Genomic DNA, 27,285 nt, shown 5'->3' on the forward strand with positions numbered 1-27,285 from the left:
TCTATACAAAGCAGGTATGAACGGGAAAGATCATTGCTTTTCCCATATCCCAATTTGCTGATTTGTGGTTATATTGAGGCCTTTGGGTCGCCTGATCTTAAACATTTACAATAGGATGACCAGACAGCAAGTGTGAAAAATTGGGATGGGGGGGAATAGGTGGCTGTATAAGACAAAGCCCCAAATATCAGGACTGTCCCTATAAAATTGGGACATCTGGTCACCCTAATTTACAACACTACCACCACAAAACTCTGCCTCTTGCACAGTCTTCCATAAAATACAACCAGTTTATGTTATTGTGCATAGTTTTCATTGCTGAGCTCCCTCTGGTGGTTGATGATTTAAACGTTATCTCTTTGGTACTCATGTGAGCAGTGCTGTAGAGGGGTGGGGGGAGGTGAAGAAGAGGACAGTCCATACTGATTACCCAGTGAGAGGAACTACAAATACCAGAAGCTCTCAGGACAGCCATCGAAGGACCCCAGGATATTCCAACAAATTCAATATTTCCTAAATATCTATTTTTTTTTAAAAAGTAAAGCTCTAATTTCCAGAAATAAATATTTCTGGGAATTATTGACTGATTTGATTTTTCTCTCAGCTGTTATTTTTCTCTTTGGTGTGTGTCAGTTTCAACCTCATAGCAAAGACACAGCAAAAAAGGAAGGACCCAGACCTTTAATCCTGTTTTGCAGTGGATTTAAGAAGAAACAATTGCAACAGGGGAACCAATGGAAAAACTCCTGAAAACTGAATTGAAGACCTCCATTCTGAAGGCGTTTGGGAGCTCAGGAGGAGGGTATATTAGCCGAGGGCAGAGCTATGAAACTGACAGCGGGCAAGTGTTTGTGAAAATCAATCACAAGCCTCAGGTTAATGCTGATAATATTGCTGCATGTTCACTGCAATGTGCTTAATTGTCTGGAGATGTTTGTTGATGATTGTAAATTGTGTGTTTTCAAGATTAATGTATTTTTCTCCTTTTAAGAACTGAAATCTTTTTAAAGCACATTTTAGACAGTAGGCTCAGTTAATGTTTATCTGTAATGCTGTTGTAAAGCAACTTGACATTCCTTTGCAATACTAAGTGCAAAATAATTTACATTGCTGCATAAAAAAGCGTAGAGCAGAGCAATTGCCCTCATGCTTAGAATTTGTTATTGGGCCAAATACTATCCCTGAAATGGCTATTCCCACCCTCCAAAGCAGAGTACATTCTTTTATTGGGGAAAGGGTTTTGGTCCACAAAACCCAGGATATCTTGAGATCAGCAGAAGCATTGAGCATCTGCAGTGCTTCCTGGCACCATGGCAACATAACTCCTACAGGAGATATGCTCCCATCAGCTTCCGTATTCATCCTTGCTCCTCAATCCCCCTTAAGAAAGTGGTTTCACTTGATGCAGTGGAAACTGAAATATGTTAATACTGACAGTATCAGGAATCCTTGAATGGTTGTAGGAGAAGGAGGGATTACTTCCGAAACCCCACTTCCACCTATCCTGATCCTACCCATAGAGTCTGTTCCCCATGGCATAGGGAGGAGGAAGGGAGTGTGCTGTGGTGCTGGTGAGCCACCATCCTGGATCTTCTCATTTTTCCTACCCTCTGTTCACAGAAGCAAGGGAGCATGTGGGCCACTGTTATGTTGTATTATTATTTAAATTGTGTGATACGAAAGGAAAGAAGGTTAGCACTCACCTTGATAAGGGTGGGAGAGTTGTAGTGGCCTTTTCAACACACATATGGTTAAGGCATTGCCACTTACTCACGGCACCTAATCACTTGTGGGAAGGATGCCTAGAGCCCTGCGTATGTACCCTTTCTTATGTTTTGTACAATTCTAAAATAATAAATAATTGGTTAGTATTAAGGCAAAACTAGAAAAAATACTTGAACTAAACCATTGGCTCCAAGCACCCTATTACTTTGGGAATATTGGCATTCAAATGTGATGTTTGTGGATTGGGACATTCTCTAGTCAGAACAAGGCTATCAGTCAATTTACAGTTGAGAAATAGGAGTTTAGGAGGAAACGTGTGGCCTGGTGGAATCCAGATGCACAGAGGAACTGAGGGAGATCCAGCCTAGGGGCAACTGCTTGACCACTGTCTGCTGGCTGATTTTTAACACAGAATTGCCATCGACTCTTTTGGGACCCGCTTTCAGGTAAGTGGTATTGGTGCCACATTTGTGGAATCTGCCTTAGAAAAATAGAAAGACTGACTCAGCCAGGAGAAGAGAAAGAAATCAGTTTAAATGTGCATGTTGAGATTTTTGTTTCTATCGCATTTAGGAGCTTTTTAAGTGGTTGGTAACATTTTGCTGAGTTAGAATGTTTTAGCCAACAGTCTGAGAGGGCTAAGTCATCAGATCCCCATTGTTTACATTTACCGGATGGTTCTGTGTGTGCATGCAATAATTAAATTAGCTATCAGTTGATTGCTGTAAAAACCTTGATTAACACAGTACAACCAAGTAAGAGTTTAAAAATTATTTAAAAGATAATTGAAATATAATTGGAAAGAAATCTCCAGGCTATCTATAAACTTGTTTTATTCTTCCTCTTCCTTTTTAGGTAAAGATTAATCTTTCTGCAACCCAAGGAATTTATGCAGAGATTGCATGTGCAATATAATTTTGGATTTCTTGTTTTTCTTACTAATACCTGTACCTGCAGCTTGTTGCATGTAAATGGGTTCCTCCTTCTGTGTGAAGCCCCACTGACCTCAATAAGCCAATCACAATAAGTAGTAGGATTGGGGGCTAAAGGCCTGATCCTGTCGATAATCCTTACTGAAGCAAAGTGTCCATTGACCTTAATGGGGTTTATCTGTGCGAGGAGTGTAAGGTTGGGCACATAGTCAGTCTCTTCCTTATTGTAAAAAGCCTTTCTCTGCTGTTATTAAGGATAGTCCAGTGCCTCAGGAACTAGTTTAGGGTTTATGGGACTTGGGTTCAAGTTTCTATTTTGCTACAGACTTCTTGTATAACCATAGGCAAGTCACTTAATCTTTCAGTTCCTATCTGTAAAATGGGGATAACAGCACATCCTTACCTCCCAGGAGTGTTGTGTGGATAAAGATTGGGAAGTGTTTAGCTACTATGGTAATAAGAGACATGTGAACACCTAAGATAGACAAACCCTTTCCTTATCCTCCTAAGAGAGAATAAAATAACATAAAAGTACTCAAATTTCTATTGCTGAACCCAGAAATCAGGTATGCAAGAAGCATCTAGCAGAAAGGTAACATTTCCTTACAGAAGAAAATGTGGGAGCTGCAGTCTTCGCTCAGTGGGAAGTTGGAAAGAAAAGGCTTTAATTTTCCAGGAAATACTCTTAGCTGTTCTGTTACTAAATAAAGGCAGAACAAAAAATTCAGCCATAAATTTGTAGTTCAGTACATGGGAAACTGATAAGTCTGGGTTATTTCATTCTAAAACATACAATTAAAAATGGGCAGAAAGAGTAATACTGTCACTTAGAAGGTCAAACTGTTCAGCAGTACACTGGCTTAATTAATGTGATCAATCTCCCACTTGGGACTTGCTGCTTAGTCACAGTCTAAGGATTTACTCCTTTATTTCAAGTGGCAGGTTTTTATGCTTTTCTTGTTGAAAGTTTTGGGTTCTAGCCCCACTGGTAACCCTGCTGTACCTAGGTTTGAGGCCAGAGATTAACTACACATAGATGTTTTGAGTATTTACACTGATAAGTTGTGTAATGTGTTGAACTACGCTGAACTTGCAAGAAAAGCAATAACAATACAATCAAACCAATATATCCTGGCTGGGACAGAAGCTTTGCTAATTTGCTGCTACATTTTATTATGAAGGATTAATAGATTCACAAATTTATAAACAACAAATATTTTCCAATACACCTAGTGCAGAAATCACATCATTTAGCCCAAGGATATTTGCCCCAGTGAAATTCTTGTTTCTGAATAGGCTAGAAAAATGTTTGAAGGTGAAATGGCAAGTTTAGAGGCTATCCAGAAAACCAACACCCTGAGAGTGCCCCAGCCCATTAAAGTGATTGACCTTCCAGGAGAGGGTGCAATGTTTGTCATGGAGTACCTGAAGATGAAAAATCTCAACAAGTATGTCTGAACTTCATACTTTCTTTGTTACTATGATTTTGAGAGTCTCTGCTTATAATTCTGTTGTGTTGGTGGGAATCTCTGAAAGAGTCTATTCACTATCTTCGGCAAATGATATCACTCGTGTGTCTGATAACTGTAAAAATAAAAAGTAAAAGTGAAATTCAAATCAACAATCAAGCTTCTAGGCCAAATTCTCTCTTGAATTTGGCCCTTTATCTCTTTCAGGAATATGTGGTCTATACCTGACTGTTCACATTTGTCAGAGCAGCTTTACTCACAGGTAGCAGCCATGTGATATATCTGTACATTTCTCAGACAATTAACTTGTCTTTGAGAGGTTCTGTTAAGCTTCTGTTGAGTTAAACTACTCCATTGCTTTCTCTTTCTCCTGATTTTTAAATTGCCTCCTGCTTTACAGAGTTGCTCCCTGCCTTCTCTGGTCTTTAATTCTCTCTTGTTTAATAAATGGTGTTTAAAGGCATATTTTAAACGAACAGATAAAGAATGTATGGTTTTGTTTCTCTGATCTTACAGACACTCTGCAAAGCTTGGAGAGCAGATAGCAGATCTTCACCTTCACAACCAGAAACTTGGAGAGAAATTAAAGAAGGAGGGAAACACTGTTGGTAGAGTATAGATTTAAAGTACTAGTGCAATACTGCAATAATCACTTCTGGATATGACACAGTATTTAATACATGTAGCATTATAATCCTTATGAATGGAGAAAACCAATTTAAAGGGCCCCGTCTGCTACAATACCAAATATATATACAAAGTATCTTTTGATCCATAGAACACTAAACTTAAATAATTTGTAACTTTTTACTTTGCCTTTACTAAATAAAAAAAAAAACTGCTAACAATAAAACGATTTCTATTGGTTTTAGTTTTTGTAATTTTTTAAAAACAAAAAATTTGGGTCAGATTTACCTTTCAGTATCCCTGTAAGCCTTTCATCATCATGTACTATCAAGATAATCCCCTGAAGGTTTTTGAACCAACCAAGTAAAAAACAACAACTATTAAACATGTCTATAGGTCAGGTACAATTAACTGGTTATTATAACATGTAATACCATTTAATACAAAATATACAGAAATTCACATTTACTTACACTAGAGATATTTTACACTTGCAGTAAAATACATTGCACTTTTATTAAAATAATAAAGGAATGTATCTTTAGGTTAATAAAAAGACAAGTTAGTTCTACTGAGTATTACTGTTCATCTTGAGGGCAAAGTTAATTCAGTAGGGTTCTGATCCAGTTTCCACTGAAGTCAATGGGAGTCTTTTCAGTGACTTTTTCTACAGCTTGATCTAACTCCCACTGAACAACACATGAAGCACAGCAAGATCATTTGCTATGTCAGGGTTAGTAGTGTTCAAATCTAATGCCCAAATTTTGCACCTAGTTGTGTATGCATGGTTCCCACCGATTTCTGGGGAGGACAGAATGTGCTCTATAGTGGTATGCTTATTACCAAGTAATTACATTATTTGTGAGTGAGGTGCAAGATTGCTGATCTGTCTGAAATAATGTACAGTATGAGACACACAGTTAAAAGTTTTGGTTAGGAGGCAGCAGGGTAAAGTGCTTAGAAAAGTGTGGGTGCAAATCAGGAGACCTGGGTTCTGTTCCTGATTCTGCCACTGACTTGCTCTGTGCCCTTCAGCAAGTCAATGAACCTAACTGTACCTCAGTTTTCCTTGCTGAAAAACAGCCCAGGTTTTTTACTTCCATCTTTAATAGGTCTGTGATTCTCCAAAGAAAAAAAGCTGCATATACATGCACAGAATTATTACTCTTTGTGTTTTAAAGTATTTAGTTGACCTATTGTTTAATTACCTATTTTCCCCAATTTTTTTCTGCCTAGTCATATCAGAACTGGATTCATAAATCTATTGCTCTTGCAAAGTTCAGGATTGGAGGAAAAAAAAGCTGGTTTGCCCTTTGGACATGATCAGTCTTTTTGTTTGCTAGGTAAAGGTGCAGGACATTCTGAACCTCAGTATGTGGATAAATATGGATTCCATACAGTCACATGCTGTGGCTTTATACAGCAGGTAAGTCCCAGCTCTGTGAAAGTTATTATTACATGTTAAAATCAAACACTAATTCTATATTCAATGGCTTGTTTTAACCACCAGTTTTGTTCTTGCTGTTTCATTTTCATCTTAAAAGTTTTTAAAGTATAAACAAAACGTAAATTTTACCTCCAACTTGGGAAAAGATGGGGTTTGTTTTCCTGCACAGGACTGCTACTTTCTTGGACTGATAAGGTTTTGTTCCTAATTCAAAACTGTAAGAGTTCTGATAGACAAAAACCTTATTAACTACATAACCCTGTCTCATTCACTGAGCAGTGGCTATTTTGTGCAATGAAAAAATAGGTATATAATTTTTTACGTGATCCTAATGCACACGCATGAGGAAGAAGAATTAAAGTTTTGTTTGAGCTTCCTAATATTTTTCAGTGCTTAATTTTGCAACTGTAATAATACTCTTTTAATGTAGTTTATTTGTGTCTGTATAAAAAAAAATGGAATAATTTAACCACTCCTGAGATACAGCCACTTCTGAGGTGGAACCTGGCAGCACACAGCAAGCCTACACAGCAGTTTTGGACAGGAAATGAAAACTACTCAGGGATTCTCCAATGTTCAGACCTCTTGCTAAGAAAAGGATCCCTTCACAAATTACTTCCATCCTCTCCCAAAACTCACTTACATAGTTCTCAAAAGGTGAAATTCCCTCCCATCCGAAGGACCAGTGGCAAAGTCTATGCAACACTTAAATTCAACTTAAAACCCTCAGAGCAGGCTTCATATGGTGCATGGGCCTTCTGCTGGCTCTCTGCACAGGGGTGAGTTTCAACCAAAATATTTAACTGTGCAGACCATTGAGAAGGACTTTGCAGACTACTAGTTGTCCCTGAACCACAAATTGAGAACCATTATCTAATTGAAATGTCAGAGGGAATTTTGGCTATCCAGAGCTAATAAAAGGTTAAGCAATGTTTAATATCTGCAAGTGCCCAGAGCCTTAGGTTTATTTCTCATATGAAAGATAGCCCCTCCTTAACATGGACGCAAAAGGCAGAATAGCCTTAAATGAATGATCAACAAAACATTTAACAGCATCCTAAATTTTTCTTGGTGGTCACCCATCCCAGAACTGAGTAGGCCTTGACCGTGTTTAGTTTACAAGCACCCTGGTAGCAAGGCAACAGGCCATAGTATCAGTAATATACAGTTTAATTTTACAGATATATCAGCAGAAAATCTTTACAGTGCTGTTTCCTCTTCAACTGATCATGATTACTTGAATCTTGATATCTTATTTTCCAGGTGAATGAATGGCAACGTGATTGGCCTACTTTCTTTATATGTCACCGACTCCAAGCTCAAATGGATTTGATTGAGAAAGATTATGGAGACAGAGAAGCAAGAGAACTGTGGTCACAGCTTAAGGTAGGTAAATAAATACATGAATGTGTCTCATAGAGATAAAAGGTCCATTGTACTTATAAAAAATATACAAGATGAATACTTCAGTGGAATTTTACACAATTTTTATGGCAAACTTTATATGGCTTTTAGTAAACAGGTCTAATTTTACTTAAGGTCCAGATGCCAGAGTTAAGAAAAAAGGGTGCATGTTACTGTAGTAGGCTTTTAAAAGGGGTGCAGAAGTTAGCATTGCATCCTGGCATTGAAATGTACATCTTAGAGCCCCCACCTAGTATTGACCAGACTCTACATTATTGCTAAAAAGCCAGAGCATCTGTGAATAAATATAAGTTAATTTTAGTAGATTGAGCATTTATAGATCAGCTACACTTTTATTCCCGGAACTTATTGTAGGATTAGATTGCTGTCTAATGGTTGTGGGCAAGACACAAGAAGTAATTCTTCTGCTCTACTCTGTGCTGATTAGGCCTCAACTGGAGTATTGTGTCTAGTTCTGGGTGCCACATTTCAGGAAAGTTGTGGACAAATTGGAGAAAGTCCACAGAAGAGCAACAAAAATGATTAAAGGTCTAGAAAACATGACCTATGAGGGAAGACTGAAAAAATTGGGATTGTTTAGTCTGGAAAAGAGAAGGCTGAGAGGGGACATGATAACAGTTTTCAAGTACATAAAAGGTTGTTACAAGGAGGAGGGAGAAAAATTGTTCTTAACTGCTGAGGATAGGACAGGAAGCAATGGACTTAAATTGTAGCAAGGGCGGTTTAGATTGGACATTAGGAAAAACTTCCTAACTGTCAGGGTGGTTAAGCAGTAGAATAAATTGCCTAGGGAGGTTGTGGAATCTCCATCATTGAGGATTTTTAAGAGCAGATTAGTCAAACATCTGTCTAGGGTTGCCAATTTTCTATTTGCACAAAACTGAACAACCTTGCCCTGCCCAGCCCCTCCTCTGAGGCCCCGCCCCCACTAACTCCATCACCCTGTTATCTCATTCTGTTGCTTGCTCTCCCTACCCTCACTCGCTCACTCTGGTTGTGGGTGTGGGCTCCAAGGTGGGGCCAGAAATGAGGAGTTCAGGTGCAGAAGGGGGCTCTGGGCTGAGGCAGTGGGTTGGGATGCAGGAGTGGTTGAGGGCTCCGGCTGGGGGTGCAGGCTCTGGGGTGGGGCCAGAAATAAGGAGTTCAGGGTGCGGGAGGGGGCTCTGGACTGGGGTGTGTGTGGAACCAAGGGGTTTGGAATATGGGAGGGGGCTCTGGGCTGAGATAGGGGGTTGGGGTGTGGGAGAGGAGTCTAGGCTCTGGTCTGGGGGTGTAGGCTCTGGGGTGGGGCCTGGGATGGGGGATTTGGGGTGTAGGAGGGGCTCTGGGCTGAGGCTGAGAGGTTCAGAGTGTGGAATGGGACTCTGGGCTGGAGCATGGGGTTGGAGTTCGGGGGGGGGTTGGGTTCTGGCGATAGGTGCCAACTCCCTGGGTGGTCTGGGGCTGGAGCACCCACAGGGAAAAATTAGTGGGTGCTCCTCACCCACCAGCAGCCAAGCTCCCCCCTCACCTTCTTCTCCCCCCGCGCAGTGCACCACGTCCCTCTCCCTCCCAGCACTTCCGGCCACCTAACAGCGCTTTGGCGGCATTTAGGACTTTCCAGGAGGGACGGGCAGGAGCGGGAATGCAGCGTGCTCAAAGGAGGAAGTGGAGAAGAGGCGGGGCAGCGGCAGGGACTTGGGGGAAGGGGGTGGAATGGGGCTGGGGCAGGGACTTGGGGGAAGGGGGTGGAATGGAGATGGGGCGAGAGCGGTGCAGAGGCGGGGCCAGGGGTGTCGAGCACCCACTGGGCAGAGGGGAAGTTGGTGCCTATGGTTCCAGCTGGGGGTGCAGGTTCCAGGGTGGGACCAGAAATGAGGGGTTCATGGTGTGAGAGGGGGCTCCAGCCTGGGGCAGAGGGTCGGGGTGTGGGGAGGTGAGGGCTCCGGCTGGGGGTGCAGGCTCTGGTGTGGGGCCATGGATGAGGGATTTGGGGGGCAGAAGGGGGCTCTGGGCTGGGGCTGAGGGGTTTGAAGTGTGGGAGGGGGATCAGGGCTGGGACAGAGGGTTGGGGCATGGGGGCTGAGGGCTCTGGCTGGTGGTGCAGGCTCTGGGGTGGGGCTGGGGATGAGGGGTTTGGGGTGTAGGAGGGGGCTCCGGGCTGAAGTAGGGGGTTGGGAGGGGGTACAGGCTCTGGGCTGTGGGTGTGGGTTCTGGAGTGTGACCAGAAATAAGGGGTTCAGGGTGCAGGAGGGGCTCCAGGTTGGGGCTGAGGGGTTCGGAAGGTGGGAGGGGGATCAGGGCTGGGGCAGAGGGTTGGGGCCCACGGTGAGTTCCAGCTGGGGTGGGGCTGCGGATGAGGGGTTTGGGGTGCAGGAGGATGCTCTGGGCTGGGACTGAGGGGTTCGGAGGGTTGGAGGGGGATCAGGGTTGGGGCAGGAGGTTGGGACATGGGAGGGAGTCAGGGATGCAGAATCTGGGTGGCACTTACCTCAAGCAGCTCCCAGAAGCAGCTCCTATATGGAGGTCCCCATGCCCAGCACCATCCCAGAGCCCGGACCCCCAGCTCAGAGCCCATACCCCCTCCTTCACCCCAACCCTCTGCCCCAGCCCTGAACCCCCTCCTGTACTCCAAACCACTCATCCCTGGCCTCACCCCAGAGCCTGCACCCCCAGCCCAGAGCCCTCACCCCCCTACACCCCAACCCCTGCCCCAGCCCAGAGCCCCCTCCCACACCCTGAACCACTCATGCCCAGCCCCACCCCAGAGCCCTCACCCCCTCCTGCACTCCAACCCCCTGCCTCAACCCACAGTCCCCTTCCACACTCCAAATCCCTCTGCCCCACCCCCCAGCCTGAAGCCCCCTCGTGCACCCCAAGCCCCTCATCCCCAGAGCCCACACCCTCAGCTGGAGCCCACAACCCAGCCCAGTGAAAGTGAGTGAAGGTGAGGGAGAGTGAGCCACTGATGGAGGGGGAATGTAGTGAGCAGGGGTGGGACCTCAGGAAAGGGGTGGAACAGGGGATGGGGCCTAGGGGAAGGGGCAGGGCTAGAGTGTTCAGTTTGCTGCAATTAGAAAGTTGCCAACCCTAGCTTCCGGGAGCTGCGTGGAGCCATGGCAGGCAGGGAGCCTGCCTTAGCCCCACTGCGCCGCTGATCAGACACCTGGCAACTCTACACCTGTCAGGGATGGTCTAGATAATACTTAGTCCTGCCATGAGTGCAGGGGACTGGACTCGATGACCTCTTGAGGTCCCTTCCCGTTCTATGATGGTTAGAATAGGATCAAGAGAAGGTCAGGATTCCTGTGTTCTAGTCTCATCTTTGCCACTGTCACTCCATGACCTTTGCCAAGATACTTAACCCCTCTCTTATTTTCCCCATCTATGCAATTGGTATTATGAAGTTTAATTAATGAGTATTTGTAAAGAGCTTTGGGATCTAGGGATGAAAGGTGTAACAGAAGAGCTTCTCATTATAATAAAAGAAGCATTCCATAATATGTCCTGTGAATCCTGTGCTTCCATGGTTTTACAGTGCTATGGGTAGGGATATAATTCCCCAGGTTCAGAGGAGTTGAACATTTTGTGGCTTTAGCACAATGGATAATTCCAAGAGTGAATTGTTAAATGAGTCTAAAATGCTTTGAAACTGTCTGTGGAACCATGCACTCAATGAAAACAACTGAACAGTATAAACAGGCTCAAAATAATATTGTACAGAGAATCAGTTGCATGGAGGACTTACTTTGATGGCGCACAATAAGAGGAAATGTTGCCTCTTCCTACGCTTTGCTCCTTGATAGGATTCAGTAGCTCCGGAAGGGAAAGTAAGAGAGAAAGTGAGTGTAATCAAGTGGCTGCTTGCTTGGTTTTCAGAATCACTGTTCTGTTCTGACACTAAAGCACCAAGTTTATAGCTCTTTGTTCCATAATGGCACTTCAGTGAGCACAGGAGACTCAGGATTTTGGTGCTAAAAGTTGTTTACTTGTTAGAACTGTTCCAATGAAAGGAAGCTGTTCTTTATTTATTGTGATAACCTGTATTGTCCATGCCTGTAAGCATTATGACAATAGTGAATGTGAGTACTAGTGAATGATACATTAAACTCTGCCTGAAATGAATCAGAATTATTCTTGTTGATTAACACTTTTGACCTGCTTCTGCATCTATTGACTGTAGTTTGAATAGGGCTTCATAAATGACTAAAAAGAGACAGTGACTTTTATTTATTCTGTTATTTGTATTGTATTGCCTTTTAGTTTTTTCCTTGGTCAAATTATAGTTTTTGCTTGATTGTTCATGCTTTTTCCAGCTGAAGATTCCTGACATGTTCTGCGACATGGAGATTGTTCCCGCTCTTCTTCATGGGGATTTGTGGGCAGGAAATGTGGCAGAGGACAATTTTGGCCCAATTGTCTTTGATCCTGCTTCCTTCTATGGCCATTCTGAATTTGACTTAGCAATTGCTGGGATGTTTGGTGGCTTTAGCAGCTCTTTCTTCTCTGTCTACCACAGTAAAATCCCCAAAGCTCCAGGTTTTGAAAAACGAAACAAGTTGTACAAACTCTTTAATTATATAAACCACTGGAACCATTTTGGGACAGAGTACAGAGGATCTACTCTAAATATAATGAGAGAGCTCTTAAAATAACCATTTAGAGGGTGTTCCTCAAAGAGAATCTATCTATCACAGCCTCTTACTAATTCACATTGCCTACTTGTTGATAGCAACACAAGCTAGAAAGAGTGACACATTGATGAGAAACCCACATGGCAGATATAAAAGATGAAGGATCCTTTGTACGCATTTAAACCCAATAAATGCTTGCGGTGGTTGTATAATTTCTGCATCATGTTCTCGTTTACTAGCACACATCCACATTGGTGAGTTAGGAGATTGTGTACAGTCTGTTATCCAGTTGGTGAAACTACATGTTTGAAAAGCAGTCTGATTGACAGCCTCATCTCATTCTCCATAGGATAACCCATTTTTCCCCACTCTGTCATCACTCTTTGCCCTTCCTGCCCTATAAGGATCTTATTGTGGGATTGGAAATAATCACTACATTTATCACTTCCTCCTCCTCCACTTCTCCATTTGACTTTTCTCCTCCGTTCCCCTCTACCTACCTCCTAAAGGATCAACTCCAACATCTGTTGAGGTCAGTGGGAGACTTTTTTGGCTTTGAGGGTAGTTGAACTGTGTCCTAATTCAGTTGCATAGTGCAGTCTATGAATTAGTATTTCTTACATTTATTTTAAATTAAAAATTTTGTACTAGACATTTTTATGACTCTCCTTTCTAAAGGAAAAATGCAGTTCAACAGATACCCCCTAAGAGTAGGTCTCAGCGCCTACTGGAGAATGAAATATATAGGCAGAAAATGGATTATCTACATAAGATGTAGATAAAAATATATTTTATTTAAAACAACCTTTTGAAAAACATACTAAAAAACTCCCTGCAATGTAACAGACTTAGCTGTTTGAGAAGAAGAAATCAGCAATTCCAGATACTATATTGATTGGTACTCACTCAATACATATGAGTTACACAGAATTAATCTTAATAGAGAATTGGGAAACTAACCTATTCCATCATTGCTGATTTACTAAAGTAAAGGCACCCTGTCAAAATGGTGAGGTCCAAAATTTAATTGTTTTATACTTGTTTGCAGAGTCCCTGTAATTGTTTATGACAGGGCTGCATTCTCCACCACAAACAGGTGGGCTGCTTTTCGGATTTATAAGCACCAGAGTGTTATTTATTAAGTCCCCTCAACAGTTCATCAGTATATGCTTGTGCAGTCAACGTACATGTGAACATAAACTTCCCCCTTAGCCTGCTTTCCAGAGAGGAAGGGGGAAAGACCTCTTAATTCTGTATCCTGTCCCTACCTGTCTCCTCCCCTTGTACTTCCTTCCTCTTCTTCCACTATTCCCTGATGATGGGTTGATTGTTCTCAGTAGCTCAGCAGCCTCCTGCCTAATTAACAACTGTCTCCCAATTAAATCCACTCCAGGGGGAATAGCTAGCACCATAATGACAGGTTAGCGCTAGGTTCCTAGCACTCTTTCCAGTTGTTGAGCAGCTTTTCTTTTGAAACATATTCTGCTTGCTCTCTTTATCTTTAAAAAAACAAAATAGATGTGTGATATTAGCAGCACAGAATTGTGAGCAACCGTAGAATAACAAACCTAATTACCCTTTAATGGAAGAAAAGAAGTGGTAAGTAAACAAAACAGTTATAATTAAAATCCCACAAACGCATACATGAATAGGAATATATATATGGGAGGGATACTGCCTGTAATTGTAGGGCTTCCAAAGATTTATAATGACCAAATGAGTAAACCAGAGTTAAAATGATTAAATATGCTTTGCCACTTTTCTGTTAGTGTTAGCACTGCTATTATGAATCAACTTGAAAAACACCATCCTTCCAATGAAGTAAATCACAGCAGCTATTGAAACAATGTAGATTATTTTATCCATTTTTGTTTGTTTTTCATTTTGTTTAATGTATATAGTCTCATTTTAAACTCTCAGAAACTTTGGACAGTAATCAAGTGGATTTTCTTTCATTGTTCAAATATATAATGGCAGAATCAGAGGGTTAGATTGAAAACCATGCTGCTTCTGAATTCCGTTAAAATTAGTCCAGATTATCACAAGTAATTAAAGTGATTATGCTTCTGTGATTGAAATGGAAAGGTGGAATAATCTTGTTTATAACTAAATTGATAGTGTAGTTATTAGGTGGAGAATCCAGGTCTGAGCTAACAAAGTCCATGAGAGCTAATATGTATTACCTAAAATGTGAACTAAAATACATGTATTGCTTTGTAAAATGTGAAATTAAGATATGTGCACATCAAATAAAATCTAGATACTTGCACTGCAGTAACAAGATCCTGATGTTTCTATGTCTTGTGATTACAGCTTTTCTGTGTTAGTGAAATTGAAACTAAAGATGGGACTGTTATTTGGGAGGTGGTGGAATTGTTGGGTAATGGGACTCTCAACACCAGGAAGCATGACAGGAAGGAGCAAGTGGAAGATTGGATGCTGGGGTCTAGGAGAGAACACAGCAGTGGATGGGAATAAGGTCCTGGAATAGAGCTGAAATGTGGCTGGAGGGTGAGCTATTGAGCTGGAATTAACTGAGGTGGAGAGTTTCTGGGGATAGGTAATAGCCAGTAGGAGGGAAATGTTCCGAACATAAGTGATCACTGTCATGTGGTAGCAGCAGTTTTTAGTATCAGCACAATGACATTTCTTCCCCCCGAGCATGACTGTATGAAAACAGTTCATTTTATTTCCAGAACTGAATATGATTTGGCTCAGGATTGGACATTGTCTTATTCTGTGCTAAAATATATAATGCATGTTTCTGTATGGACTAAACATCTATGTAGATAACACACAACTGCTCATGAAATAGGATCATAAATGGAGTGATCTGATTGTCTGCTAGCCATTCTGCTTACAACCTATGCAGAGTGACTTCTGAGACAAACTCTGTGCAGCACTTACTGGCATGAGCAGGGTTCTGCATTTGCTGAGCTGGACAAAGCTGCTATCTTGGGACCACAGACCTCCTAGTGTGAATTTTGGATAGTCTAATAATGCATAGCAAACAGGTCACATGCATCCAGAGCAAATCCAAGGCTTGATAGGGAAGTTCTACAAGTAGGTTGTCTACCAGCTGACTAATAGGCTGGCAGACACCACACTGTTTTTATTGGAGTGTAACAGTATTAGTTATAACTGATTAGCTCAATCACCTCATATAGCATGTGTACCCGTTTCCAAAAGCTGTCAAAGAAGGGTTCTGACTGATGGGTCTGCTTTCTAACACCTGGCATAACCGCTAAACTAGAGGCGTATGTCCCCCAGAGCTAGGGGCCAGGAACACCTGAATTTTAATGCCTGCTTTGACAATTTCAGAGTAACAGCTGTATTAGTCTGTAACCGTAAAAAGAAAAATAGTACTTGTGGCACCTTAGAGACTAACAAATTTATTTGAGCGTAAGCTTTGGTGAGCTACAGCTCACTTCATCAGATGCATCCAATGAAGTGAGCTGAGCTTATGCTCAAATAAATTTGTTCATCTCTAAGGTGCTACAAGTACTCCTTTTCTTTTTGCTTTGACAAAGTGATATGGCAAGTGATATGGGCCAACATTTTCATAAGGGTCAGTGAATGTTGGTGGCTCAGTTGTGGAGCACCCAGCTTTGAAATACGTAGGTCCTGATTTTCTGAGGTGCTCAGCGCTGGCCGCTCCCACTGACTTCAAATGTAGTTGGGGATGTGTGGCGTTTCTGAGAACAGGGCCCAAGGCATCTCAAACTGGGCATCTAGAATTATCAAATGCTGGATGGAGGCCTGACCTTGCATGTGCGGAGGGGGGAGAACACCTGCCTGGCACACAGAGCCAGTGTGAGGATTACATAGCTAAGTGGGGACAGTGGAGTAGCTGCTAGCTCCCCCAAAGTCACCAACGTTTCAGGCCCTGGAACTGTGATACAAAGGAAAGCTCACAGCGTGAGGAGACATTTAAGGCCGCCCCACACTGCTTTTGTCTGGCAAGCCCCTGTTGGTCTGAGACAGGCTGTTCCCACAACCCCACCCCCTCCATGCTTGTGAGTGGAGCTCATGGAGCTGGGTCTCTGCAAGGCCCGCCTACTCCCCGCCCTCTCAGCTGCCGCAGCACGGAGAGGAGTGGCCGCGTTCAGGAACTGAGCCGTAGCTGCGTTCTTCTGTTCCGCGCGGCGCCCCGTAGCCGGGAGGCAGGTCGGCCAGGGCTGAGCACGGGAGAGGAGGATTCTGTCCGCTGAGAGGCCCCTGGTAGCGGAGCAGCGGTTGCTAGGGTAACGTGGCAGCTCCTGGGCCCCTGGCTCTGGACTGCCCCAGCCAACGGGGACGGGAAGCCCCGCCCGTGGCTCCGGGTGCAGCAGCTCCGCGTATGGGGGCGTGAGGGGTCCCCGGGGAATGGGGTAGCGGGAGATGGAGCTCTCGCTCCGGTAGTGATTCCCAGCCCTGCGGGGCGAGCCGTGGGAGTTCGGGACACGGCGGGATGGGGTAGGGCAGCGGAGCAGCCGCATCCCGCGTGTTGGGGCTGCGGGGAGGAGGAGCCCACGAGAGAGTGACCTGCAGCGTGGGCGTGGCTCCTGGTGTAAGATGGAGCGGGAGTCAGCCAGGGGAAAAACGGCCCCTGGGGCGGACGGCGGCTCTTTCAAACCTCCTTCCCCAGCTGTGGGATGCTGGTCTAGGGGTGCTGCCACACCCCTGGCTTATATCCAGTGTTTACAATTTGGTGCAGTGGTTCTCTGCACCAGATTGTTCCAGCACCCCTGAGTAGTGGCTCCTCTTTCAGTCCCACCCACCCCTTGGCATGGGATGTTGGGTCTCAGGGGATGGTGACCCCTCCTTCAGTCCTGCCCACTCCCCCCGTGGGATGTTGGGTCTGGGGTGGTGGCAGCCCCTCTTTTATATCACCCTGCTGGATGTGGGTTTAATTAAATTGTAAATGATTATTTGCTCTTATGTTACCAGGGAAGAATTGGCTGCTCTCTTTGGAAATGGCTTTGAGTGAGATGAACGGGGATGGCTCTGAACAAGAGGAAGGAGGATGCCAGGAGCCAGATGTCATTGCCAGGGGAAATATATTGGAGAGTTTTGCAGAGAGTCAGGAAATCAGAGGGTTAATTAACAGCCTGAAAGGAATATATGAGGACCTGGGAACACGAGAGGTGACAATTGAAAAATTCATAGGTAAGTTTTCTTGGTTTGAAGATGTACAACCTATAGGGAGTATATTTTCATGTTGGTTGAAATAACCTCATAGGACAGTGTAAACAAATGTTTTTACACCAATTCTTGCTCTTACAATTATTCAGAGGAAGATTAGTTTTATTATTTATTCACTTTACCTTCCAGATAGATGTACCAAGCTTATTAGTCATGATAATGGGAGTCAGTGCTCTCTTGGCTGTCTGAACAGTCATATAGCACAAGATCCTCTCAGTGTATCAAGTTTCAGAGTAACAGCCGTGTTAGTCTGTATTCGCAAAAAGAAAAGGAGTACTTGTGGCACCTTAGAGACTAACCAATTTATTTGAGCATGAGCTTTCGTGAGCTACAGCTGTAGCTCACGAAAGCTCATGCTCAAATAAATTGGTTAGTCTCTAAGGTGCCACAAGTACTCCTTTTCTTTCAGTGTATCAAGGAAACCATTCCAGAATGAACAAGCAGTAGGTTTAGATATATATTTTTAATAATTGACTTTAAGGGTGAATTATCTATCCTTGGACTTGGTCCTAGTCCCACTGAAATCAACGTAAGCAGGAAGGGGACCTTTTTAGTTAGTTCCTCTCCTTGTAATACTGCTGTTTGATTATTGGTTTCATGAAATGAAGCGTTGCCATCTAGCTGTTAAAGCACAGGTCTTGGAGTTGGAAGATGTGAGTTCTGATCCCACTTTAGCCACTTGTCTGACTGAGTTGTCTCATGATTGGATTATTCTTGTTTCCAAGTACTGACAGCATGCTTGTGACTGTACAAGACAATTGACAAGTGCTATGAAAAGCTTAGTCTAGGAGGGGCATAGAAAGTAGATAGTGTGAGGCCCTGAAGAAGGAGTTGGTTAGGTAACTTTCCTCAAACTTTAAATTCTGTTCATTTGTTTTGGGGTCTGATTGCTAACAAAAGTAGGTCTCTTGGAGGGATTTGAGGAAAGGGTTGCCCTGGTATCAGGGGTGTGGGAGGGAATTCAGTGCATAGAGGATATAAAGATGGATAAAACGATGAGCATGGAATAGAACATCAGAGTGGAAAGAACATGGAAGTAAGAGTTCATCGTTGTGTTAAGCAGAAGGAAAAATATGCTTTAGAAAAGAGCCTTTAGAAATATCATATTGCCTCTATCCATGGTACTCCCAAATCTTGAATACTGCATGCAGATGTGATCACACCATCTCAGAAAAGATATATTGGAGTTGGAAAAGGTTCAGAAAAGGGGAACAAACATGATTAGGGGTATGGAATGGCTTCCATATGAGGAGAGATTAATAAGACTGGAACTTTTCAGCTTGGAAAAGAGACGACTAAGGGAGGATATTATTGAGGTCTATAAAGTCATGAAAGATGTGGAGAAAGTAAATAAGAGTTGCTGATCATTTGCAACTTCCATTGAAGTTAACAGGAATTGTAGGTGCTCAGCAATTCTGAAAATAAGAACTGTGTCTCAAACTAGACACCCCAGAATTAGTGGATGCTTTCTGAAAACTTGGGCCTTAGGTCTTGTGTGTATTTCCCTATGTGTAAAATATGACTAATATTTAAATATGTCATGGGGTATTGTGTAAATTAAATCACTATTATATGTGAGATGGTTTGAGATCCTTGTATAGAAGGTCATGTAGGCGTATAGAGTTTATTAGGCAGCTACTGTGATGAAATTAAGAGAAGTATCACAGAGCAGTGACAGTTACCAAAGGTGATACCTACAATAAAGATACATGATGGAGATATCAATTGGCTGGGCCAGATTGTCATGACACACATTCAGCTCTGTACAAATATGGAAATAGTGAAGAAGTGACTTATTTTCTCCAGCAATTATTTAGATACAGTCAAGAAAACATTATATTTTTGGCTTTTTAAAATATTATTCCAGAGGTTGTATGTTGTCAGGGCCGTCCTTAGGATTTATGGGGTCCTATGCAGTATTATTAAACTGGTGCCCCTATGCCCGATGGCAGCCCAGGCTCACAGCCTGAGGGGGGGCGGGGAGGGATGAGGCAGCAAAGGATAGCAAGATGCCCGTCCTGCCTCACGGTGGCGGTGAGTCACAGTTCCCCCCAGAGACCCCGTACCCTCTCTGTCACACAGAATGGACATGCAGAAGATACCTAATTAAAAGCACTTATTGGGAATAAAAAATCAGTCACAGATTTTTTGATATGCCCTGAAGTTTGTCAGTTTTATTTGCAAAAACTTTGTAGTAAGGGTGAGTCAGCTGTCTTGCTGAATACAACATTAAATATTATGGAATACATGATGCAGCTCTTCTCTGTTTTACATTTTCTTAATCAGTATTTCTAAGCTGATTTTATATTTTAAATGTACTCTTAAGCCTTCATAAAGTAATCATTCCAGATTTCTACGTATTTAACTCACTGAAACAAAGACGTTATTTTAAATCAGTCACAGAAGTTTAGTGTGTTCATAACAATGTTCATTGGTTTTAGAAAAAGGGAACACTAAATTAGTTTGTGTGATCTCCATAACAATAGACATGTTTATGAAATTTCACCAACTTTAAAAAATGTTTCCAAAGATTTTAGGCGTAACAAAGGATTTTATATCTTACTAAGGTACTGATTTTGCTGGAGGGTTCTCTTAAAACTAGTTTATCAGATAGTCAGAAGTAAAGAAAGGGAAACTCTTTGTCCAGCTATCTGGAAGGAAAGGGGTGTTTTCCCTTTAAGGGCTCTCTTCAGTGTGGGGTGAAGGGAGAAAGAGATGGACAGGAAGACTTTAGAAGCAAGTGTTTTTTTTTGTTTGTTTTTTTTTTAGTAATTAAAATGTGTATTTTGGATAAGGGTGGTCTTTTGAAGGATTTATTTAAAAAACGATATGTCTGAAGATTCAAGCATTTAAGGCTAAAGACGATTGTGCATCTAAAAATCTATGCAAGGATTTTTTAGAGATGTGATTTTATAATCTTCACCAACTCACTAATGAAATATTTTTAAAGCAAATTTTAAACTAAGGTCCTGTAGACTAACATGTTCTGAGTAAATGTTACAGTAATGTGCAACTGTTTTTGTCAGAAACTGACAGTATATACCTGGGGTTTGGCAAGTGCCTGGTAAATGGCTTCATTACCCTTTGACAGGTTTCAGAGTAACAGCCGTGTTAGTCTGTACTCGCAAAAAGAAAAGGAGTACTTGTGGCACCTTAGAGACTAACCAATTTATTTGAGCATGAGCTTTCATGAGCTACAGCTCACTTCATCGGATGCATACTGTGGAAACTGCAGAAGACATTATATACACAGAGACCATGAAACAATACCTCCTCCCACCCCACTCTCCTGCTGGTAATAGCTTATCTAAAGTGATCATCAAGGTGGGCCATTTCCAGCACAAATCCAGGTTTTCTCACCCTCCGCCCCCCGACACACAAACTCACTCACATTTATGCTGGAAATGGCCCACCTTGATTATCATGCACATTGTAAGGAGAGTGGTCACTTTGGATGGGCTATTACCAGCAGGAGAGTGAGTTTGTGTATGGGGGGGTGGAGGGTGAGAAAACCTGGATTTGTGCTGGAAATGGCCCACCTTGATGATCACTTTAGATAAGCTATTACCAGCAGGAGAGTGGGGTGGGAGGAGGTATTGTTTCATGGTCTCTGTGTATATAATGTCTTCTGCAGTTTCCACAGTATGCATCTGATGAAGTGAGCTGTAGCTCACGAAAGCTCATACTCAAATAAATTGGTTAGTCTCTAAGGTGCCACAAGTACTCCTTTTCTTATTACCCTTTGAGTGGCTCTTTAATAGTTTCAGTGTTGTGCTAATAGGTCTGGCAGGCTGGAAGGCTTTTTCACTTTTAAGTACTAGATCCCCTCCAGAGGAAGACTCACCAGGCTGCAGCAGCCAGCTGTGGGAGTCTGCAGGAAGGGTCAGAACAGGGATAGGAAAGCCAAGAGGGTGGACACTAAGACCCAGTGGTACCCCAAATTTTCAGGTGCTCTATGCAGCTGCGTATGTAGCATATGCCTAAGGAGGGCCCTATATGTTGTTTTGACATAATTACTATTGAACATACATTCCATGGAAGGTTTCAGAGTAGCAGCCATGTTAGTCTGTGTTCGCAAAAAGAAAAGGAGTACTTGTGGCACCTTAGAGACTAACCAATTTATATGAGCATAAGATTTCGTGAACAGTTCACTTCATCGGATGCATTCAGTGGAAAATACAGTGGGGAGATTTGTATACACAGAGAACATGAAACAATGGGTGTTATCATACACACTGTAAGGAGAGTGATCACTTAAGATGAGCTAATACCAGCAGGAGTTGGGGGGGCGGGGGGGGAGGAGAACCTTTTGTAGTGATAATCAAGGTGGACCATTTCCAGTACAAATCCAGGGTTTAACAAGAAAGTCTGAGGAATAGTGGTGGGGGGAAGGAATAAACAAGGGGAAATAGGTTACTTTTTATAATGACTCAACCATTCCTGGTCTCTATTCAAGCCTAAGTTAGTTGTATCCAATTTGCAAATTAATTCCAATTCAGCAGTCTCTCGTTGGAGTCTGTTTTTGAAGTCTTTTTGTTGTAATATTGCGACTTTTAGGTCTGTAATCGAGTTACCAGAGAGATTGAAGTGTTCTCCGACTGGTTTATGGATGTTATAATTCTTGACATCTGATTTGTGTCCATTTATTTTTTTACATGGAGACTGTCCAGTTTGACCAATGTACATGGCAGAGGGGCATTGCTGGCACATAATGGCATATATCACATTGGTGGATGTGCAGGTGAACAAGCCTCTGATAGTGTGACTGATGTGACTAGGCCCTATGATGGTGTCCCCTGAATAGATATGTGGACACAGCTGGCAACGGGCTTTGTTGCAAGGATAGGTTCCTGGGTTAGTGGTTCTGTTGTGTGGTGTGTGGTTGCTGTTGAGTATTTGCTTCAGGGTGAGGGGCTGTCTGTAAGCAAGGACTGGCCTGTCTCCCAAGATCTGTGAGAGTGTTGGGTAGGTGCTATGTATGTATGCATAGTAACCCTAACCCAACCTTCAGGATAGGTTGTAGATCCTTAATAATGCGTTGGAGGGGTTTTAGTTGGGGGCTGAAGGTGACGGCTAGTGGCGTTCTGTAATTTTCTTTGTTGGGCCTGTCCTGTAGTAGGTGACTTCTGGGTACTCTTCTGGCTCTATCAATCTGTTTCTTCACTTCAGCAAGTGGGTATTGTAATTGTAAGAATGCTTGATAGAGATCTTGTAGGTGTTTGTCTCTGTCTGAGGGGTTGGAGCAAATGCGGTTGTATCGTAGAGCTTGGCTGTAGACAATGGATCATGTGGTGTGGTCAGGGTGAAAGCTGGAGGCATGTAGGTAGGAATAGCAATCAGTAGGTTTCTGGTATAGGGTGGTGTTTATATGACGGTCGCTTATTAGCACCATAGTGTCTGGTTTGAAGGTATACATTGTCCCCAAATGTGAAATAGTTATGGGTGAGGACAAAGTCACAAAGTTCAGCCACCAGGTTTGCTGTGACATTATTGGGGATACTGTTCCTGATGGCTTGTAGTCCATCTTTGAGTGGAATGTTGGTGTAGAGGGCTTCTACATCCATAGTGGCCAGGATGGTGTTTTCAGGAAGATCACCGATGGATTGTAGTTTCCTCAGGAAGTCAGTGGTGTCTCGAAGATAGCTGGGAGTGCTGGTAACATAGGGCTGAGGAGGGAGTCTACATAGCCAGACAATCCTGCTGTCAGGGTGCCAATGCCTGAGATGATGGGGCATCCAGGATTTCCAGGTTTATGGATCTTGGGTAGCAGATAGAATACCCCAGGTCGGGGTTCCAGGGGTGTGTCTGTGCGGATTTGTTCTTGTGCTTTTTCAGGGAGATTCTTGAGCAAATGGTGTAGTTTCTTTTGGTAACCCTCAGTGGGATCAGAGGGTAATGGCTTGTAGAAAGTGGTGCTTCGCAGCCTCTTGTTTGTATTCTAACCTATTCATGGTGACAACAGCACCTCCTTTGTCAGCCTTTTTGATTATGATGTGAGAGTTGTTTCTGAGGCAGTGGATGGCATTGTGTTCTGTGTGGCTGAGGTTATGGGGCAAGTGATGCTGCTTTTCCACAATTTCAGCCCGTGCACGTCGGTGGAAGCATTCTATGCAGAAGTCCAGTCTGTTATCCTCGAGTCCAGTCTGTTGTTTTGACCTTCAGGAGGAGTCCACTCAGAATCCTTTTTGTAGCGTTGGTAGGAAGGTCTCTGTGGATTAGTATGTTGTTCAGAGGTGTGTTGGAAATATTCCTTGAGTCACAGACGTCAAAAATAGGATTCTAGGTCACTGGAGTCTGGATTTGAAGTCAATCTCTCTGGTCATGCGATTACAGACATGAAAGTTGCGATATTACAACGGAAAAACTTCAAATCCAGACTCCAGTGAGAGACTGCTGAATTGGAATTCATTTGCAAATTGGATACAATTAACTTAGGCTTGAATAGAGACTGGGAGTGTCTAAGTCATTATGCAAGGTAACCTATTTCCCCTTGTTTTCCTAACACACCCCCTCCCCCCCCATGTTCTTGTTAAACCCTGAATTTGTGCTGGAAATGGCCCACCTTGATTATCATACACATTACATAAGGTATTACCAGCAGGAGAGTGGGGTGGGGGGAGAGAAAACCTTTTGTAGTGATAAACACCCATTTTTTCATGATTTGTGTGTATAAAAACAAACATCTTCTGTATTTTCCACAGTATGCATCCGATGAAGTGAGCTGTAGCTCATGAAAGCTTATGCTCAGATAAATTGGTTAGTCTCTAAGGTGCCACAAGTACTCCTTTTCTCCTTACAGTGTGCATGATAACACCCATTGTTTCATGTTCTCTGTGTATATAAATCTCCCCACTGTATTTTCCACTGAATGTATCCGGTGAAGTGAGCTGTAGCTCATGAAAGCTGATGCTCAAATAAATTGGTTAGTCTCTAAGGTGTCACAAGTACTACTCCTTTTCTTTTAGTGAAATATTACTTAGCTGTGTATTTCAAGAGTTTACAAAAAGTCTGCCATGCCTGTTTAATTTGTGATATTCAAAGACTGATAACTATATCAAACTAAAGCCAGTTTTTCATCCATTAAAAGGGATAAAGTAACACTAAACTTTAGAAAGGGAGACTTTGGTAAAATGCAGACTAGTCAAAAAGGCCCTGAAGTTAAAAGTAAAAAAAGTAAAATCTTTGAGATGACATGGATGCTACTTAAAAAACAAAACCAAACCAAGAAGAGCCTCAGAAGGTATGCATGTTGCTGAACAAAACAGGAACCAGGCAGGCAAGTAGTAAATCAGTGTGGCTAAATGGGAAGGTCTGAGAAGCTATTCAAGCCAAACAAATCCTTTAAAACTTGGAAATCTGATCCAGGTGAAGCCCACAGGTAGGAACATACTGTACAGCATGCGGTATATGAGGGAAATTAAAGGACCAAAATGGATTTTGAAGAGCCAGTAGCTAAAGTTGTAAAAAAACCCAGAAGATTCCCGAAGTATTTCAGAAGTAGGAAGCCTGCAAAAGAATCGGTGGGTCTACTTGATAAAATTCAGCACTGACAAATAAAAGGTAATGCACTTTGGAAGGAATTACTAGAACAACTCATGGATGCTTGCTCGGTTCTAAATTAACTGTAGATGCTCAGGAAAAAGACTTGGTCATCATTGTGTACAGCACACTGAAAATCTCTCTTCAGTGTCCTTTGGCAGTCAGAAAACATACTACAAGAACAAGTGGTTGTCCTGTGAATCTGAAAGGTAACACATGTAAGACTGATAAAAAGAAATATCTTTTTTACACAATGCATAACCTGTGGAACTTACTGTCAAAAGGTATCACTGAATCCAAGAATTCAGCAGATTTAAAAAACTGATTAGACACTTTGTGTGTAAAATGAGAATTTTCTACAGTTACATTAGGTAGGAAAAACATTATGCGGGATCTAAACCTTTGTGCTTCGGGGCATAAACCAACCAATAACTGCCTAATGATAGGAAGAAACTTAATCTGTGGGCAGAATATTCCATAATTGTCCATTATAGGGCTTTTTGACACTGTCCTCTAGAGCAGGGGCTCTCAACCTTCCCAGACTACTATACCCCTTTCAGGAATCTGGTTTGTCTTGCATACCTGCAAGTTTCACCTCACTTAAAAACTACTTGCTTACAAAATCAGGCATAAAAATACCAAAGTGTCATAGCATACTATTGCTGAAAAATTGCTTATTTCCTCATTTTTACCATATAACTGTAAAATAAATTAATTGAAATATTAATTTTGTACTTAAATTTCAGTGTATAGTATATGGAGCAGTATAAACAAGTCATTGTCTGTATGATGTTTTAGTTTGTACTGACTTCACTAGTGGTTTTTACGTAGCCTGTAGTCAGACTAGGCAAATGTCTAGATTAGTTGATGTACCCCATGGAAGACCTCTTTGTAGCCCCAGAAGTACGTGTGCCCCTGGTTGAGAACCACTGCTCTAAAGTATCTGGTGCTGGGCATTGTCAGAAGCGGGGTACTGGACTCCATGGGCTACTAGTCTAATCTGGTGTGGGAATTCCTATGAAGATCTATCCAGTGGTACCAGTTTAATTTGTTGAACACTAAAGAGTGAAATTATAGCATGGAAAAAAACTATTTTTCCAGTTCACTCTTTCTAACATGATTTTAGGGCTTGTTTCAAGTTGCTGGATAGCATCATGGGCATGCAATTTGTCAGGGTACTGAGACTCTGTACACGCTACCACTGTCTATAGTATAACTTATGTTGCTCATGGGTGTGAATAAGTCGTGTCTGCCCCCACCCCTCCAAGTGATGCAAGTTACACTGACCTAAGTGCTGGTGTGGACTGTGCTATGTCGGCAGGAGAGCTTCTCCCATTGACATGGCTACTGCTGCTCATGGAGACTGGAGTAATTAAGTTGACAGGAGATCTCAAGCTACCGTTGACTTCAATAGGATATTGGCCTTTGTAAGAACTGCAGAATTGTGATTGTTGCTAATAGATAAGCATTGTGTTACCATATCAGTGGAGTTATAGGCGTGAAAATAACAATATTAGTGGATTGGTTTAAGTTGGTTCCACAGTGCCATCTAGTGGTATTTTTAGTACAATGTTGTTAAACTTGCATTGCATCTAGGTCCTAACAATTGGTATGGTGAAGAGAGTTAAAAACACAAGGGGAGGAGCAAATGAATAAAGAGCAGAATGGTTTGCAGAAAAAAGAAAGGGTTAGAAGGATATTATTTTGGTTTTAAAGGACAAAAGAGTACATTTTTCCTAAGAGAGATAGAAGAATAACCTGATGGGGTGAGAAGGAAACAGCCAAAAGAAGAAACGATATATTAGAGTGTAATGAGGGGGGAAAAACAACATCGTTTAGGCCAGTGCTACTCAAAGTGGTGGTCTGCGGAGTCTGTGAGTCATCGGCTGCCGGTCTGCGCTCACATTGGGGGGGAAAAAAATTGCTGGTCCCACATATCAGATAGCTTGAGCAGCACTGATTTAGGCTATAACTTGATTTCCCTGGCAGCTATGTCATATAGTAATATTATATGTTACACATCTCCGTCTCAGCATGGTTCATTATTGCTGAGATGATCCAGTTTTGCCTTCCAAATGTGAAACAATGCAGTATTGTCTTCTGAAGTCTGCCATCAGGCAGGCAGCTTGAAATAGTAGAGGTGTGAACTGCACAAAGCCCACATCCTGGCTTGCACGCATAGCCAGAGTAGCTGAGCTGTATGCTGAAGAGTTTCTCCAGCCTGGAGAGAAGACATGGTGGAGCTGCTCCATGGCTGCTTTCTTGTGTCCACTTCCCGAGCACTGGAGTAGCCTCTCGTATGTGATCCATTGGTTGCTGTTGGA

At 42.5% G+C, this 27,285-nt stretch overlaps 2 protein-coding genes and 1 non-coding gene across 10 annotated transcripts in view; all 3 read left to right on the plus strand.

Annotated features, from left to right (window-relative positions):
• The first annotated feature begins 458 nt into the window (after positions 1-458).
• Positions 459-14,521, plus strand: FN3K (fructosamine 3 kinase). The gene is made up of 6 exons (XM_073311999.1): positions 459-875; positions 3,954-4,105; positions 4,643-4,734; positions 6,097-6,179; positions 7,464-7,586; positions 11,921-14,521. The coding sequence occupies exons 1-6, from the start codon at positions 735-737 to the stop codon at positions 12,257-12,259; spliced, it is 930 nt and encodes a 309-aa protein (XP_073168100.1). The 5' UTR covers positions 459-734; the 3' UTR covers positions 12,260-14,521.
• Positions 1,670-1,791, plus strand: LOC140898429 (U6atac minor spliceosomal RNA). The gene has a single exon (XR_012154988.1). It is a non-coding gene; the product is annotated as a U6atac minor spliceosomal RNA (small nuclear RNA).
• The window catches only part of TBCD (tubulin folding cofactor D), a 261,333-nt gene continuing 241,546 nt past the window's right edge, over positions 7,499-27,285 (plus strand). For 4 of the 8 annotated variants that reach the window (XM_073311984.1, XM_073311991.1, XM_073311990.1 and 1 more), the window contains exons 1-2: positions 16,329-16,482; positions 17,168-17,386. In XM_073311984.1, coding sequence (XP_073168085.1) covers positions 17,194-17,386 — 193 coding nt within the window. In that variant the 5' untranslated portion in view covers positions 16,329-16,482; positions 17,168-17,193. The other 4 variants (XM_073311985.1, XM_073311989.1, XM_073311987.1 and 1 more) reach the window with 4 other exon arrangements.

The sequence above is a fragment of the Lepidochelys kempii genome, chromosome 14 (genome assembly GCF_965140265.1).
Source record: "Lepidochelys kempii isolate rLepKem1 chromosome 14, rLepKem1.hap2, whole genome shotgun sequence".
Lineage (NCBI taxonomy): Eukaryota > Metazoa > Chordata > Testudines > Cheloniidae > Lepidochelys > Lepidochelys kempii.